The 18,917-nt window shown below is 32.0% G+C and overlaps 1 protein-coding gene and 1 pseudogene across 2 annotated transcripts; both read right to left on the bottom strand.

The window, feature by feature from the left end:
• Positions 1-709: 709 nt before the first annotated feature.
• LOC100800945 (FT-interacting protein 3) lies at positions 710-5,896 on the bottom strand. 2 transcript variants are annotated; one of them, XM_003552335.4, is made up of 2 exons: positions 5,581-5,896; positions 710-3,986 (listed from the first exon to the last, which is right to left on the bottom strand). In XM_003552335.4, the coding sequence occupies exon 2, from the start codon at positions 3,931-3,933 to the stop codon at positions 880-882; it is 3,054 nt and encodes a 1,017-aa protein (XP_003552383.1). In that variant the 5' UTR covers positions 3,934-3,986; positions 5,581-5,896; the 3' UTR covers positions 710-879. The 2 variants fall into 2 exon arrangements, with proteins under 2 accessions (XP_003552383.1, XP_040868057.1); XM_041012123.1 differs by having other exon boundaries at positions 710-4,209; positions 5,581-5,862.
• Positions 5,897-8,565: 2,669 nt separating this feature from the next.
• Positions 8,566-12,592, bottom strand: LOC100780053 (O-glucosyltransferase rumi-like; annotated as a pseudogene).
• Between the last annotated feature and the right edge of the window lie 6,325 nt (positions 12,593-18,917).

The raw sequence follows: 18,917 nt of genomic DNA, 5'->3' as shown, positions 1-18,917 counted from the left end.
TATATAAATGTAGTTTTTAAAAATAAATTTAATTAGTTAAGTTTATATTTTAATTCCCAACCGATATCCCTCCTGTAGATTCTTTAACTTTATCTCTTGAAAATTAAAATGTAAATTTCATGGACTAAAAAATTTACTTTAGAAACAAAAAAATTCACTTATTAAATTTGAGGACTAAAAAATCAACTTATTAATTATAGAGACTTAAATGAATAAGTTTGAAAATTATAAAAATTAAATGGATAATTAAATCTCAGCAATATGAACTAAAATGGATAAGTTTTCTATTATTTCTCCCCGCCTAGAAAAAGAAAATAAAAAATCCATTTGAAGCATACTATTACAATACTAATGATAAGTGGAACTCACTTGCTCACCACATAAATTGAGTTTAATTTCTATATATTGTAGGAGTAAAATCAAATAAAAATTATGATTTTTTTTATAGGCAAATTGATTTTATAAATGATATCCAATTGCCACAAGATGTGCCAAATTAGATTACAAATCAAATGAAAATTATAATAAGTATATTATAAAAATTTACAAACTTATCAAACATCATAATTTCTTATTTTGACCTGAAAGCAGTGAATGCATAAGTATAGTATTCCAATTTTCTTCCAGTTTTTATAAGTGCCAGCGTATAAGCTCCACTACAAGCATCTAATCCAATCCAATAAGGCCAGCACAGAACCAAAAACCAATATAAATAAAATACACTTGTGAATTTTCAAAAGCATGTGTACACTTGTGTATCAACAATCATGACTAAAGGAACAAAAGACTTGTACAAGCACTGCCAAAGAGGCTTAAACCAGATTCAAGTATTGGCAGCACAAAAAGCTTCCAAAACAAGCAAGGTTCAATATATACATTTTACAGCATGCTATCTGTGAGAGAAGGCAACCTACGGAAGAAATTGACTGGTGCTCCTGGTGTCTTGCCCCGAAACTTAGGGTGCCTCATTAGGTAAAATCCAGATAGAATAAACAACATCTTTGGTGGTGTAACATACAAAACTATAGCAGTCACAAGGCAAAACACCATGAATATCGAAGTGGCTCTCGGATCCCTCCAATTTATAAGAGCATGTAATCTTTCTCCCTGAGTTGCTATCTGTCCAACAACACTCTGAACCTTCCCTGCCAAACTTCTCAACCTATCATACCTCCAACGAACGATATCCATGCTCTTTGTGGTTGGAAAAGTGTCCATTTCCTCATCAAAATCCTCAGGGCTTGTTACATGTGCACAAGAGAGACTAGCATCCATGTGAGGAGGGTATCTTGGGCGGAACCTCCATTTCCACATCCCTATTACAAACACGTATAGGAACACGGTTGGTAGAATAAGTTCTGGGAAACACATAAACATTAAGTAGAGAATGTGCAGCAGCACTGTCACAAAAGTGTTCTTCCATTTGGCGATTTGTCCAAACCAAATTCCAAATGCAAATAGGCCAGAAAACACCTCCTTCAGACGGTTGAAGTTGGCCTTGCTGCGCCGCATGCTCCACAAATGAGATTCTGAGTCAGACATGTACTCAACCACTTCCTTTCTAAGAGGGGGTTCTGCCCTGCCTAGTCTAGATGCAACAATGAGCACAGCCTGGAGTCTCAGCCTTTCCTGGTCCATGATGTTAAGGGGCTTTGTGTAGTGCATCTTTGGCAAATGGGGTTTGAAATACAAAGCCATCGTGTCAAACATCGAGGTGTATGAGAAGCGTATGGCCAAGTGCACATCACCATTCTTCTTGAGACCAGAGTTTTGCACTGATAACAATGGATAAGAGTGAGTGTAAACGCGGCCAGCTTCTAGGGTTGATATCCTTATCCGAACCTTTCCAATCTTGGAATCTTTGTTACCATTTGAAGAATTGGTAATCTGTGCATTATCAAATACTCCCAGGGTGAGAACTGTAGCTATGTCATAAACTTCCCAAGTGTATTGCTCATGGAACATTGGGTTTAGATTGTTAGCAATGGTTCTAGTGCGCACCCATTTGTGGCCATACTTTGCCACACAGTATGTATCTGCTGTTCCCCTTCCATCCCTATTTTTGGTTGGAACTGGCAATACATCAGCATTCAAAATGCCAAGTTCTAAGACACCAATTGGCTTCTTCCATAGCTGCCTTGAGGTTGGCCTAAGATCACTACTGTAATAAGTTGACTCATCTAGCACATGGTATCCACCATCAAGAAAGGCAATGACACGGATTCTGCTGAAGAACTTGTCCTTCTCCTTCTCTTTCTCTTGCTTTTTTGCTTGCTCCTCCATAGCAGATGACATGTACTTTTCAAGAAGATACCAGTTATCACGGATAGGCCTATCATCAGCACGCTTTTCAATTCTGCTTAAAGGAATAACAACATTGCCAATAGTCTCATCCTTGTTGCCACCAACGCGTTCCTCAACTGTGAAGACCAAAGGCTCTTCAAAAGGTTCAGCAGCAACAAACAACGCTTCATGATTCCACTGCGGGTTCATGGCTCTTAGTGGCTTCGTCTTTGTAATCTGGTTGCCAATGTGTACCTTAACATAGACATCTGGAACTTTAGACTTGTCAGATGAAACTAAGTCCTGTGCCTCCAACACTTTGACGCGTACATACCATAATCTTGGAGACATGTAAACTTTCGATCGAATCTGAGCATAGTTAGATATAGTGCTTCCATCAGGGGACACTACTGCATCAGAATGCCAAGCATCTTGAAAAGCCTCATCAGCTTGTGTGCCTCTCCAAACAGCAAGCATCAACTCCCCTCTCTTTTCTCCATTCTTGTTTTCAATCCAATACCACTGAGGAGCCAATGGACTATCAGGTGGAATACGTTTAGGAATATCATGCAGATCATAAAACCTCACAGTTCCAACAACATCATCTGATATCCGATCCTTGTCTTTGACCGTAACATCAAGAATAAATGATTGCTGATTGTCCTTGGCAAAGGCAAACACCTTGTTCCATTCAGGATTTTGGTTTTTCTCAAAGTGATTGGTAATTCCTTTGAAGTTTCCAACCTTTACCTCCACATAGGGGTCAAGGCTACCTGTCATATCCATTGAAGGAAGGTCTCGGGCTTTTACAACTCTTACAAAAATGTACTGCATTGGTTCAACAAGGTCATAGCTGCTGGATGTTGCTGGCAAGCTCCCGCGAATAACCCTTCCACCAACAACTTTTCCCCCTCCAAGAGTAGGGCTTGTTTCTTTCACTGAAAACTCTTGTGGACCTGCAAATGCTTGAACAACTTTTGGAGGAGCCTGTGATGATTTCATCTCATGAATCCCAAAGGTTACACTTGGCTTGGCATCTGCTGCAGGCTTAGACTGCTGTTTTTGTTCATTACTAGATTTTGCAATGTTATGAAACGTGTGCCTTGGCTCAGTTTTCTTTCTAGACATGTTGTTTTGGATTGAGTTTGTAAATGATACTGGTGGCGGTGATTGGTATTCTGTTAGATTTTCATTTTGGTCTGTATTGAAAAAGGATTCCACAGCAGGAAGAAGGTTTGAGGCTCTTACAGAAGGGTCATCTGTAACAAAAACCTTCAAACCAATCTCTCCTTTGGAACGCGAAAAAATGTTTTTCTTTTCCAGAGGGTAGTGCAAAAGAACAGCATCAGAATATGAAACAAATGAGGTTCCGGTGAGCCGGACCTTCCCAAGGAGTACATTGGAGCCATTGTCTTTGTTGTAGTGGTAGATACAGGCTTCAAGAGTGAGACTTGGTAACTTGCTTGGATCTGTAATAGTGAAGTAAAAGCTCTCATTCCAAAAAGGACTCAAATCTTTGTTTTTAGTAGTTGTCCGAAATCTCTGGCCATCAAAGTGGAGTTCCACATAAGTACTAGATGAGCCTTGCCCATCTTTGGGAACAAGGTCATGAGCACTCGCAACTTCTACTCCTAGCTTGAGGTTGTTCATTGCCAATAAGTAGCTGCCAGCAAAAATCTGACAGAGACAAGATATACTGGTACCTGTGAAAAAAAATCAATAAGGTTGAAGATTAATATTGTAATGCATCAAATATAAATTTCAATAGCTACCATAAATAAATAAATCACAGTTGTTCATGCGCACAATATATATATCTCAGGAGGACAAATTAACAGTCTAGTTTTTATTTATCTGGGAGTGGAATCAGTGGATAGGCAACCAAGTGTTCAGTTTCAAACTCAGTGGAATAGATAGATTTTGATCCTGCATGTTGGTTTAATGAAACAGATTAAATACTACCGTGAATATCTCTGCTAATAGGTAAATATTAGTCTTATCAACAATATTGATTTTCCAGACCATATTAAACATATTCTAACGATTTGTTTGTGCTTTCTCATTAATATATTCAAAGATGCATTCTAGCATAGCTATAGAGATTTCATTAAACATATAAACTTGGCAGAAAATTCTCTCTGTGAAAGAAAACAAGAAGCCAGATGGATAACGTAGACTTTTAAACATACAGTATACACTTTACAAAAGTCACGAAGCACAAGTTCTATCGAAAACTTGAGTTCCTATGATATCCTTATGAATTTGTGAATGATTGGAGGCCCGCTCATAAAGTAAACATTCTAATTACTTAATGAGAGATAATAGATATCCTCAATTTCCCCTGGTTTGACTCATTTCATAAAGGTGCCAATGGTCATTTAAATTTTATTTGGTCTTCTTTTTCTGACAGTAACAATTAGAAATTGTGTGAAAACATAAATCACCCTAGTCTATTCCCACCTAAAACTAATATCATGTCTAAAATAGGAAAGAAAAAAAAACAGCATGAAAATCATAAAAAGGAAACGAAGTTGGAATGATATAAGAAAAGATGGAAAGGGAAATTGTCGTGGAAAGCAAGTAATACTTATTAAAGAACATTAAAAAAGAGGGAAGATTCTGAAATTATCAACCAACCAATCCTACAATTGTCTTCTCTCCTCTCCGTTACCAAAAAGTAAGACAAGAATAAAAAAGAACCTTTTTAGTTTTATACTTGTTGGAGAACATTAAAGGGCATGGACTCCTTGTATGTTGACCTCAATACAAGGGATTGAGACAAGAAGCTTCAGATTACATATAGCAAAAAAGAAAAACTTTCAAAAGAAAATCAAAGATTCATGAACTCCAAACATGGGAGCTGAACTAGTCCCTTGTGGTATACACTAGTTTTAGCCTTCTAGCTGAATCAAACACACACTAATGTTTTCAAGATTGAAATTAAAATAGAAGTCAAAAGTAGTGATTAGTAAAGCAAACAAGGTGCTTTTGTGAAGAGGCAAAAATCCCCATTAAACTTTCTCAAAATAAACATTTGTGCTCATTTCTTGTAAACACAAAAGGCTTTGACTAGTCTCTCATTGACCAAACATCCCAACACAATAGCATCCAAAAATTCAAGCTTTTGAAAGACTATATAACAACTACCAAAAGCCAACCAAATTCCTCTTACAGTCTTACTAGACACAAAATCCAACTAGAAATCAACAAAATGCTCCACGCACCCAGAAAAAAAAAATACTAAAACAACCCCAAAAGGAGGAAGAAGAAGAAGAAGAAGAAGAGTAGGAGACGCACCTTGGTATTACTTAAGAGCTGAAGAATAAGAAGGAGAAACAAGTCAGCAACAAAAACAAGGCTTTTGAGTGGTTGGAAATAGCATAGAGCAAGAGCAAGAGCAAGGGTGAAAGATAGAGACTTATAAAACAAGGCAACGGCCAAAGGGTGAGGAAGTGACTTCTGGGATGGTTCGCACATTAAAATGGACAAAAGTCGTTGAAAACGAGTGAAATTGGAATTAATACATGGACGTGCCAATTGAATTGTTCTAATGTCTTTGATTTGCTAGGAAAAGACAGAGAAAGAGAGTTGTACTTGTGATAATTATAAGAACCGTCCGTTTCAGTTTGTTCTGTTGTTTAAGACAACTTCGGTCTTCGTTTTCAGTTTCTCTCTCCCTCCCCCAGCACTACACGTGTCCTTCATGTATTTGTTCGTTTCAAACTATCATTTCTTATTGTTTTATAGTATTTACTATAAATACATACTGCTATCTAACATGTTTTTGTTTGAGAGTAATTATAATTATTTTTAGACTTAAATATGCTTTTAATTTTTATAAAATTAGTAAATAAATAAATTTTTTCTTTAATTTTTATTCTTTAAAAATCAAAATCATTGGTCTATTATCATGTGACATTTATTAACTGGTTACGCATATAACAAAAGGGTCGAGTAACAATCATATGTAAAATCAGCTAGTCTGTTGTGCTACATCATTGTATCAGCATGTGACATTTTTAAGAGAATTCTAATTTTTTTTAAATAAATATTATTTATCTATCTTAAAAGATGAAAAGTTGGGAACAAAAACAATGATTTTTTATGAAATAAAAAAAAGTTAAAAACCAAAACTAAAATTTATTCATTTTATAAGAACCAAAAATAATAATTTCAAATTTTAGAAGAGTGGAAAATATAAAAAAAATAATGAAAATATATTTAAGACTTATTTTAAAAAAATTGATAAATTAATGAAAATTATTTTTTTAATAGTTTGAATTGAATAGGTATTTAATTTATAATCGATATAATTTATAACATTGTCTCTTTCAGCTGAGGCTATAGTGTTGACTCTTCACATGTAGTTATTATTATTTCCGGTGTTCATGATAAGTTTTAGTATAATTTTCCGTCCTGTATTTAACTATTTATATTTTCTATAGATAATTTGTATTTATATTTTGTACTCGTATAAGAATGACAACGACAATAAGCGTACGTTGTCATGTTTTTTTTTTCTCCCCATTATTATAAGTCTTAGTACTTAGTAGGGGTGAAGTAGCTAGATGGTCAAAGATAAACTTCTTGGCCTGGTGGTGGGAAAACGTTATATTAAAAATAAGCATGAGTAAATTCCACTCTCTGTTTTAACATATTCATGGGTCTCTTTTTATAAGAAAAACAAATTTAATGACTCATGCTTTGACCAAGTCTTGTAGAGGTTATGCTAGGCCTCAAGATTTTAATTAATAATCCTCCTGATTGTATTGCTGTTATTCATTCTAGTGAAATAATATGAGCCATTGATATTAAAAAAGAAAAATCCACTCTCTGTTTATATTAAAAAAAATAGATTAACCTCTTTTGAAACATATGAATATTACATTATCCTCCTCTTTTCTTTTTGGAGTATGTGTTTTTAATTTTTTTTATTTTTAGGGAATATTTATAAATGTTTCTAAAACATTAGTTATGAATCAAAATATATTTTATAAAAAGGTATTAGTACGTAACACATCTGTTCATATCTTAAACAAACACACCCGTTCATAATTTCTTATAAATAAATTATTTATTAATTTCTTAATTAATGGATGTCCTAAAACTTTGGTTAACAAGATTCTTATTATACTTCCAAATATATATGATGACTGGATATGGTAACAACTGATAAGGCTATGAATATTAAAATATTTGCCATTGTTTCAAAAATTCAAATATGAAATTCCATATATTAATAAACCTTAAGTTAGGTATCATATTTTTAATTTTATTCATTCTACCTGCAACTGCAAAGTCAATGTACTCCTAAGTCTTCCAATTTGTCCCTTAGCCTATAAGATCATCTAAATAGACATGGCAATGTCCGTCAATAGTCTTCAAATCTAAATTAAAGAAAAACAAATAAAAACATGGTCATTTCCTTCGATCATCAAAGATCTTTTAAAAAAAAACTAATGGATATTTCCTTGAAATCATGTAAAGATCAAGATTGATGTGTCTTTTGTCTTGAAGTAATTAAACAATGACTTAAACCAAATACTTGCTAGTCTTGCCTCTTTCTTTTTGCGTTTGAGCCTTTTTAACTCTTATTATATATAGCACCAATCATCCATGGATAAACATTAACAACTAAATAATCAATTTGCATTCCATATTACTATATACTTAGCATCTTCGTAGAAGCATAACCAAAAAAAAAAAAAACTTAGCATCTTCGTATTTTCTTCACTCAGTTTTCGTGTTTAATAAAGTGGTTGCACATCATGTCACTATCATTGGTCAATGGCAAACGTAATTTACAATTTTAGATTGCATACTCCATAATCCATATGGTATACTATATAATCTCATGTTGTAATGACTAATTGTTACAAAAAAAAAAGGTTGTAATGACTTGATAAAAGAAAAAAAAATAATAACTTATATGATTGTTGCAATTTAATTTGTACTAGATAAATATTGTGTGAACAGAAAACATGCCACAAAATCCAGCTGTGTGCGACTAATTACAATTAATCAATGAAATGAATTTACAATTCGGTTTAAAAAATGCAATTCTTGTGAAAATGATGTCAATATGATAAACGGAATTGAAAATTGATCTGTTGTGGGCATAAAATGTTTACCAAATCGATAAACTGTTTGATGTTTATTTTCCTAAACATTGCCACTAATCTCTACCTCTGTTAGGATTGGCCATATATGTATATGAAGTTATTTACAACAAAAAACTGATAATATATTTTCCATTTTTCTAAATTATCATGCTTCCATGGCTTATTTTACTTCACCCTCATTTTCATCATAAGGGGAAGCCATTATCCATGGATGTGTATCACTTGGTGACTTGACCATGGACTCAACCATATACTCCATCCAAGGCCATTCTTAGGACAGGCAAAATTTTCAGAACAAATCTCAACAGCTCCTGCAGGTATGGTTGGTTCAAAACTCAAGAGCCTTGCATATTCAGTCAATAGATGAAACATGTAATCATACACAAACTTCATCTTTAGGTTTTCTTCAATGAAATTTGTCCCTGCTTTTCCAATCGCTTCAGCCTGGTGTAGACATAAAAAGTACCATCTAAGTTGCAATTAATTGAAAAGTTACAAAATATATAAATGGGGTCCTTTAGGATTGATTTCATTATTGATCCATGGGCAGGGTTTATTTTGCTCAATTGACATTTTACATAAGCAAATGGCGGAAGAAATTAATACAGAGATGCATTAAAGTAAAACTCATATTGCTTTGTGTTCTTTAGAAAAAATCATTACATAATCCAAGATATTTTTGTGTCCATAGTCTTAATTAATCTCTACCTAACACGTAGTTGAGCTTTTTACTTTATGAGAAAGAATTAATAAAACTCAATTATATATGTTTACACAGATTAGTAAGGTCATGGTGGTATTTGACCATGTAATCATTTTTCATGTTTTTTTTTCATTTTGTAATATTCTCTAAAATCAAAATTGGAGTTTTGTCCAAGTACAATATGCGGATTTTTAATGCTAACCTTTATTATTATGCAAAAACATTCTAATTCTGATTGGATAACAATTCCAAAAAATATTTAAGAAATTGTATCTAAATTTTGTCCATATATTTACCTTGTCTGGATTGGCATTACCCCATTCAACAACATACTTAATATCATTGCACATGCTTTGGTTGTTACTGCTAATGGGCCAGTAGTGCTGCCTAGGTACCAAGCTTCTTGTAAAGAAATCATAGTATATAGGCTCTACGAACAAGGTCATGGAGTCTCATGCTAATATATACTTTTCACTCACAGACCATGCTATCCCTTCCACATAAATTTTGTACCTTTCATAAGAAAAGTGACACAAGAAAATCTAGTGATTAACTTACCTAAAGATAACAAAGCAGAAATTCACAATACCAAGTTATAGAAACTTAGAAAGGGCTTAAAAGTTTTATTGGATAGTTCCTTACCTGTGCATATATTGGTCTTCTAGCTTTGTGTTCTGGAACCCTTGTGCAATTTCCTTATCCCAGTGCTAAAAATTAACGATTCATTATATGCATCTCAAAGGTTTTCACATACTATAGGCAATATTTTCATTTAACATTACACATTTAGCAGAGGATGTATTTGAGCGTATGAATCATGTTGGTCTGAAGCGTTGCACTTGGTGAGATCATTCCTTTTGTGGGACACCCATGTGTTGCCCTTCCAAAAAGCATAGGGTAATCTATCCTTCCATTTGATCTTCTTGTTGCCTTCATCTATGTTTTGTAGTAATGCCTCCCATGGCTTTATTGCAAGCTCAGCCCTAAGTAATGCATAAGAATTAGGAATATAGAAAATTTAAGTTGTCAATTTTCGTGTAAATCCAAGGTAAATATTAATCTCTTGAAGTACCCAAATCCTATTTAAGAGACAAGCATCTCCAATTTATGAAGAATTAGTTCATTCTCTGCGCAAGAAAGTTGTTTTCTCTTATAACATGAGAGAAATTATTGTATGGTCAGGTACCACATGATCAGTCAATCTTACACAACAAGTTATTAATTCATTTATGTAAGTTAAAATGTGTAGTGTGAAAATTGATTAGGACCATAAGAGCGAAATGGTACACGCCATTGAAAGAAAAGCAGATAAAAATAGAAGTTTTGGTCTAAATTAACTTGAGAATCATAACAACATCAATTGAAACTACTAGTAATTCAATGTAGAAACTTTACCAACCCCAGAAGCTCCAATCAGGAAAGACAATGTCATATGCATTTTTATGCCCGCAATAATGGAAAATAGGTGGTGGTGTTCCTTGGAAGTGTTCTTTACCCACCACAGGCTTATCCCCAGTCTCAAATAATAGCTCCAAATCAGGTACATTTCCAGGGTACAACCTTAGAAGTTGTAGAATTCCCCATATTGTGAACACATCCCTTGTCTCATATGAATCCGCATACATTTCTGCATAAGCTTTTCCTTGTTTAATCACAAGCCTAAAGTATGAAACATTTCTTCCCCTCTCCATCATTTCCCTAGTGATTCCTGTTCTCTTCCATGGTTTTAGATCTTCATGGATCCATTTGAAGTACTCTGGACATGTTGATGCTGTTGATGAATCTTGGTCTTGCTCCAACTTTGTAGGGTAATAATCCTTTGGGCAGGTATAAGTCATGCCTCCATTGAAGCAGTTCAAAGGGTATTGGGTTTGTTGCCTTCTGAAGGTTGTGATTGTTTTGGAAACATTAGTGCTTGTTGCTTTGAACTGAAAGACAATAAATAAAAGAATTTTGATCCCCTGCTAGATCAATACTATTGACTGCATGAGAAATTATACGCTGAATAGGATTGATATGTAGCTGTACAATTTATTGTGTATCTATGATATGAAAAAAAATGATTCTATATGTTTTTGTATCCCTTTCTCTAAGTGAAGTGAAACAGATAGAATCATACAACAGAAGGTGCACATGTTGAGATTTGAAATTGATATTAAAAAACCGTCTATATGTTAAACAGCACAAATTTTTTACATGCTCATCTAATAATAACTTTTTATGTACAAATGATATTTGACTTTAAATTCATTTAAGATAATTTCTGATTAGTATAAAAATCTTGATACTAGTATCAAAATTCAACTCGTATAGGATTATGATGTATTAGAAATAAAAATTAAAAATTAATGCTTTATATTTTATAATACATTAACATATTTTAAAAAATTATAATTAAATTCATCCAGTAATTATATAAAAAGATAAATCATGAAGAGATATATATGAAAACTAATTCTAAACAAAAATTATATATTATAACATTCTCATTTAGTCATTTTTACTTGTCATCCAATAATAATTGACACAAGTGATAAAAACTTGTGTTTCTTAACCAAATAGTCTAAGGTTTAAATCCTAACTTAAATATGAAATAAATTATGTTAAAAGAAAAATATTTATCTTGTGTGTCTAATAAATTAATCATTACTTTTAATGGGATTATTTGGTATCAATATCATAGTTAGAAAAAAAAAACATGACACAAGAAGATTGAAAATTTGAGTTAAACAGTTAAAAAAACTTAAATTTAAATATCATTTCTGAAAACATTTTAACACTTAAGGCAGATTTGATCTATTATGTAGTTTTTCTTTTTTCTTTTTTCATACATTTTTCTTACTCATGATTCCAATTATGAATAACATTGGGTGCGTAATTTGTGTGTAGTAGAAGAACACAAGTGGCAGCTATCCATAGAGTTTTAAATTTTTGTTTATATTTTTCTTCTGTTAGAACTGAGAAATCAGCTCCTCCGTTTGGATTATTACTCTTTTTTTTATCTTCTTTTCGTTTTTTTCTCTTTTTTTTTATCACATCACTTGTCACAACTTTCACTCTCTCTCCCTCTCTCCTATATATCTCTTTCATTCACGCTATCCACTCGGTTTACAGTTTGAAAACAGCACTATTTTTTCTAATTTTTAAGAAAAAGACAAGAAGACATAATACAAAAAATAAATGTCACGGTAATGAAACAAATAAAAGACCAGTTGAGCATCGAAAGTAAATAATCATCTGAAAAGAAATTAGATTTGAAACCAATTAAAAAAGAAAAGCTGTACAAAATAAGAATCATATTGAGAGTAACATAGCAAAGACGAGTTTTAAACCCATTTAATTACATGAAAATGAAAAAGTTTAAGAGAGGCTTACATGATTAATCCGATTGATGTAGTTGCTCCAATCAATCATAATCGAAAAATAGATGAAAAAGATGTGGCTGACAAAACCCATCTAATCACCATGCTCTATGATTGATAAACCTTAAAGCAATGTGCAAGCCTAATGCAACAATTCAGCAATGAAGTTCCACCATTTTGATGTATGAGAATTAGTTTTGGATATATAATAGTGTATAATATTCACTAGCCAAAGAATTAAAAGATATCTCATACTGTGATTGCACATAAATAGATTTTTGGATTGGCAGAATTAATTTCGTAGTAGTATATGAGAAATAGTTTTGCTTTCATTAGCCATATTTAATGCCATATTCTGTTGCCTAATTTATTTGCTATACATTCATGGGTCAATATTCCATATTAAATGCATGCCTGGCTTGTTTTTTCTGACCTGCAGCCTGAAACCGCGATTGAGCAAAACATGATTTTCTCATGGTCAAGGATAGTTTTCCTTAGGACCTATTGGACGTTACTGTCAATTTTAAGTTTTTGGAAATTTTAAAAATTTAAATTGATTTTGGTTTTATATAGTAATTATTAGATGTCTATAAGCTTTATTTCAAAGAAAGTATATTTAGTAAAAAACTTTTTTCTATTTTGTGTCTCGTTGTTGTTTATTTAATTTACAATCAGTGAATATGTGCACATGAATTGATTTTTATTTAAATGAAAATATTTATGGATTTAATTCTCATTAAATACAAAATGCATGTTAATAGACATAAAAATAAAATAAAATTTATGTCTTATGTGGTTTAATTAATTTAGTTATGATGTGGAAATAAACTATTAGTGAAAAGTAAAATAAGTGATCAAGAAAATCATTGGAAATAGTTTAATTATGGGTTAAATGAATTAATTTAGACCATAGAAAAATGATTATGAGGTGGTAGTGATTTAAAAATTAACTTAAGTGAGGATCAATGACACGTAAGGACTAAAATAGACACAAAACCTATCCCTAGCATGAAAACCCTAACCCTAAACTTAATTGGGCCTCATAGGGGTCCAATTAAAATCAAAACTTGGACCCCCCCAAGCCCATGGAGAAGGTCGCTGACAATTAATAGGAATAGGGGGAGTCATTTTTAATTTTAAAAAATGCTTTCCTTTCTCCTACTCTCATTTGTGACTATTCATTTACTTCTTCTCCAAGTTTCCCTAATTTCTTCAGCTTCTATCTAAAATTTCTCCATGGATCTCAAAGCCCCTTCCAACCAAATTAGGATATATTATTCTCTAGCTCAAGCTTTATTTTATTGCATTTAGTGTTGTTTAAGAGTAAGGTATGGGGAGTTTCTTCTCTTTTCTTCATAGACCAAGTTTTCTTTTGTTTTTGAGTAATATGGGTTGTTTAGAGTTGTATTGTACCATGTGTATCTCTCTTTGTTGTTAAAAATGGAAGAGTGCATGTTTATTACTTTGGACTGAGAGCATTTTGTTTTTTAAAAAATTAATGGAAGCAGGTTTTGAGGAAGTTAGACCATATTTTCCTATTTTGGACCCTCAGGATGTTGTAGAAATTTTTAAAATTTATTCTGATCACTTACACTAATTTTTCTTTATTTTTGTGTAAATATGTAAGCTGGGTTGGTTTGATTTAAAAAAAAAAAAAAATCAACACCTTTTCTTGGAAAACTGGGCTGCTCGTTCATAGACATACCCTAAGGACTAACCACAAAAATTGGCTGGCTTGACCTAAAAAGCTTAAGAAGTATTTTTAGGAAATTAATTGGTAAAATCAAGCACGTGTACAGCAGAGGAATATAATAGAGGAAAGTTACTTTTATTGAGAATCTGAGTTTGGTAAAAGTTATGTTGTTCCCTGACCTTGAGAAGTGTCTAGTATTTTTCTTGATTTTTCGAAAATTCGTCTACTATTTTTCAATAATTTTGAAAATCTGATTTTCTGGCAACTGAGATGTTTATTTATTAGAAAAATTGTTTTAGTTTTGAGCCTCTGGAAAAATATATATGGTATGAGAAATGTCAAAGGTGATCTCTGTAAAATATTACGAAAAACAGTTGTTTTACTATTTTCAAAAAATGCAAGACATTGAATTTTAGTAACTTCACTGCAACTGTTTTTAATTTTTAAAAAAAATCTATTAATGAATTTTTGAGTGGTAAAATTTATGAAAGAGTATACCTATTAGGGAGTGTCCCTGTAAATTTGGGTGAGAATCAGAGTTCAAATGATATTTTTATAATTTTACGAACTGAGATATCAGCTTATAGGAAAAGTGAAATTTAATTGAAATAATTGTCTTATATATGAGTGAGTTAATTATGAGGATTCCATCTTAGAAGGAGGATATCCATCAATGTTGTGGTTATTAACGGTTAATTTATCTGAGTTTCTTTGTTGTTTAAATTAATTGTATTGATTAGGAGCGTGATCCTTGGGCAGTGTATATATATGCTGGGTTTGTTTGTGTATGATAATTGGTTGATTAAATGTTGTTTGGAGAATGAGGATCTTAACTTGTGGGACAATTGGACTCTAAGTATAGTGCATTTGAGAAAGGAATGATCAAACTAATTAAATTGTTCATTACAAGTAATGAATTAACTTTTAAGAAAAAGGGTGTGAATCTATTAAATGCATGGACATGTAATAATTAATTACTCTAAGCTATGAGGATATAAATAATTGGACTTAGAGTAAGGATTAGGACCTTTGCGAAGGAGGATTAAGGACTAAGACCTAAATTGAGCATAAGACACTAATAGTGAGAAAGGATTGATAAGACGTGAAAATTTTGGGAATCATGAATATTGAGAAATGATAGGAATGAATTGTGTGAGTTTTGCAAATGAGGAATCTTGGAACTTAGTGTTGTGTGAGATACGAAGAGAGAGGAGGAATCCTTCTCATGTTGGGTCATGAGTGACTGATGGAACATGACATGACATAATGTGGAAAACACTTTGAGACATATATTTCTCTTCGTCTAAGAAATCACCATCATTAATCTAAATTAAGCCCTAAACAAAGGGACTAATTAACTCTTGTTAATCTATTATATTTCTCTTCGTCTCCATTCATAAATCTGACATATATAAGCCCTAAATAAAGAAAATGAAAACCTTCGTCTCTCCACTGTGGATTTTAAGACCACACTATAGTTTAACAATTATCTAGAAATTCTACACATAATAAGAAAATTTGCAGAACAGTAGATTATGTATCATACAAGAGAACAAAGCATAAGGAGATCACTTGCTTCCGAAAGTGATCCATGTTTCTAACTAGAAAGAGATATTTCATAATATTCAACATTGAAGTGAAGAGAACACAAGGGAACCACACCAAATTTTAAAAGTCACAAAGTAGCTATAAATGAATATAAGTTAGCTAGATTGCAAAGTAGCACTTTATTTTTCATGGAGCACGTGTAGTTATGAGACATGCATGTCAATAAATACGCCAAGCTTTTGTGGTAGCTAGACATTGTACCGAAGGTATATCTGCATTTTGAGTTGCACATTTGAGGATCAAAGTGTATATATATATACTTTATTCTCAATTATTTTAAAAAATAATATCAAATAATTTGTGTTAAAAACTATATTTTTATTTCCTTAACCTATGCATACATATGATGTATATAGGATAAAAAATTGTTAACATATATTTCTTTTAGTATCGAATATAAATTTTAACTAATTTGACCATTTGGTTTTATACGGTTACGTTGGCTTATGGTGTGAAGAATGAAATTGGCATTATTTCATCGATTCATACTTGTTCAAAAGATACATTTAGATAAAAATAATGATTTTGTTAATGACTAATGAAAACTAATTTTACGATTATCCTCTTATCTGACCATTTTTATTATTCATAACGTTTTGATAATTCGTTCTATAAATACTAGCTAGAGACATAACATATTACACCGTTCTGTTGTCAAGAGGAGGAGTGTACATCTCATCCTCTGTTTTTATTCTCTTTCTCTCCACTTGCTTGGAAAGAATGCTACAAGTGGTTAGGGGTTCAAGTAATGATAACAAAAGATTATATATAGGAATCATTTTCTACAACATTTCTGCTTATAAAATTATGGTGGGTTGGCTGATTTCACTCGATCAGTACGAACTTTATGGTTGCATAGAAATAATATTGTCTTAAAAAACTATGTGTCAAATGTAGAGTATGTCCTAATTTTAATTAAACTTAGATCTTTGTCATGGTTGAGTGCTAAGGTGAAAGATTTTGCTTTTCCTATATTTTAACAGTCTAAAGAACCTATATTTGTACAAAAGCTTTGTAGGAACTTTGACACTTGTAAATTTGGCAAAAAGCTTTAAGATTTCAGCTGTCACAAACAAACTCTAAAAGAGTTGAGGTATCCCTCATATTCCTGTCTTAATATATAACGTGTCTTTGCTGATAAAATGAATAATTCTTTAGAAATATTTGTTATACTATTTAATCAAAATTAGAGTCTTATTTTCAAAGACATCCTAATCTTAAATGTGTTGACTTTTACTGTGGAAGTTACTAAGATTAAAGTTTTAATTATAATAAAATAGTTTTTTAAAACAAGTCTACACCTAAATTTATCACTCCAAAACAATTCCTAAGTAGCAAACTGAAAACATCGCTTTTGACTATAACGTGAGCTTGAAATGTTTGACTGCATTTATTACTAGTAGATGATTGCATTGGATTGACACTGTTGCTGTCTGTGGTTTTATTTGACCATTCGTTGAATTCCCTCCTTCCATGTTCCATCCACCTTTCTGCCATTCACTTGCCGAGTCAACAGTAGCAAATGTTCTACAAATAAAACATAAAGGCAAAGAAGATTAAGAAAATTATTATCATGTGACCTTCCTTCATGCGTACGTATACTACAGGTGATATGTTAATAATAAATGTATTAAAATGTTAATAACTCGTTTAATGTACTTTATGTACGTTCATCAAATTAAAGGAGCTTTTGATTCTCCCTGCTCTCCAACATCCTTTTGAGTTATGATAAATTTAAATAAACACAATGGCTAAGAGACTTGACTCATTTAGTTTTACAAGGGATTCGTCTAATTCGCTTTTTCAAATATAGGACCTGAGTTTGATATTTAAATTTCACCATAAATTCCCATTGGGGTGTTGGTGATGCCTTCCTAATCCTGACCTTGCATGGAGTCAACCTGCTAATCTAAATTAACCTTATATAGTTACCAAAATATACACACAATAAGGTTATAAGGCCAAGTGTGCCCTTGATATTCCGTTTAGTTAAATTAGTTGTGAATGTCTGTTCAATGATATGTGACTATATGTGGGAGTAGAATTCATGTTGAATGTTGAATGTGTTTTGAAAAGTCATGAGAAATAGCTGACAAAAAACCCATCTAGACCTGAAGGTAGATGAGTTTCTTAGTGGAGTTCAAGATGACCCGTATTGTCATTTGCGTTCAAATAGGATGTGATGTGATTTCTCTTCATAAAATAAAGGAACTGTACTTTTTCTACTTTATTTATAATTTAATTTTGTTGCAGTTTGGTACGAAAATCTTATACAGCCATTATATAATGTAACATCAACTTATTTTATGAATCTGATCTGACAAGATATATCATAATTCTTTTACGATTTACATAAATCAGATTCTTTTTATTTAATGTGAGAGGGATGTATTGTACTCCACTCTCACAAAATTTTATTACATCAAAATAAATTATATAATCCAACTCAAATTATTTTATATAATTAAAGTAGTTGAATTGGTTGAACAAAATATAAAAATTATTATAAATTTTTTTATATTTATCTTTGATTTTTATGAATATAAAAAAATATTATTTCATGTAATCAATAAAAAAACAATAATATTCACAAAAGGGTATGAGATTATCAACGACTGAAGATTACAGAATATGTAATTGTGTATACAAAAAGACTATAAACCTACTCCCTAAATCATCACTCTTTCTCAAACCTTACCAAAATAATCAGCATGCAGTGATAACTCTACTTATGAGTAAAGCAGTACATTAGTCCTTAATCCTTAGAGTTTTTTCTCTCATTTATAATTTGCCTTTTGATTAAAATTAAAGCATACGTTCCAATCACTAAACTAATTAAATTCGAATGATGCTAATCCTTATGCTTGATTGAATGTGTAAACTTAGAATCTAGGACATTGTGAATAACAATAATAATAGGTCATGGTCTTCTATTTCTAATTAAGAAAAATGAGAATAAGTTGTTCCTCTTGGTCATGTTTGCCATAAAGAAGAAAGAGAAACATCATGTCTTGTAGTAGCATTCATTCATTTCCTGGTATGTGTTCGTACCCTGCAATGCCATTAATTGGACCCTCCATTAATGTCCAAGTCCTTCCCTTTAACTGTCTCTGTTGGTTTTGAATCCTGCACTGACTTTTCTGGAA

The sequence above is a fragment of the Glycine max genome, chromosome 18 (genome assembly GCF_000004515.6).
Source record: "Glycine max cultivar Williams 82 chromosome 18, Glycine_max_v4.0, whole genome shotgun sequence".
Lineage (NCBI taxonomy): Eukaryota > Viridiplantae > Streptophyta > Magnoliopsida > Fabales > Fabaceae > Glycine > Glycine max.
The sequence above is the reverse complement of the archived record's forward strand: the minus strand, read 5'-3'. Positions and strand labels throughout refer to the sequence as shown.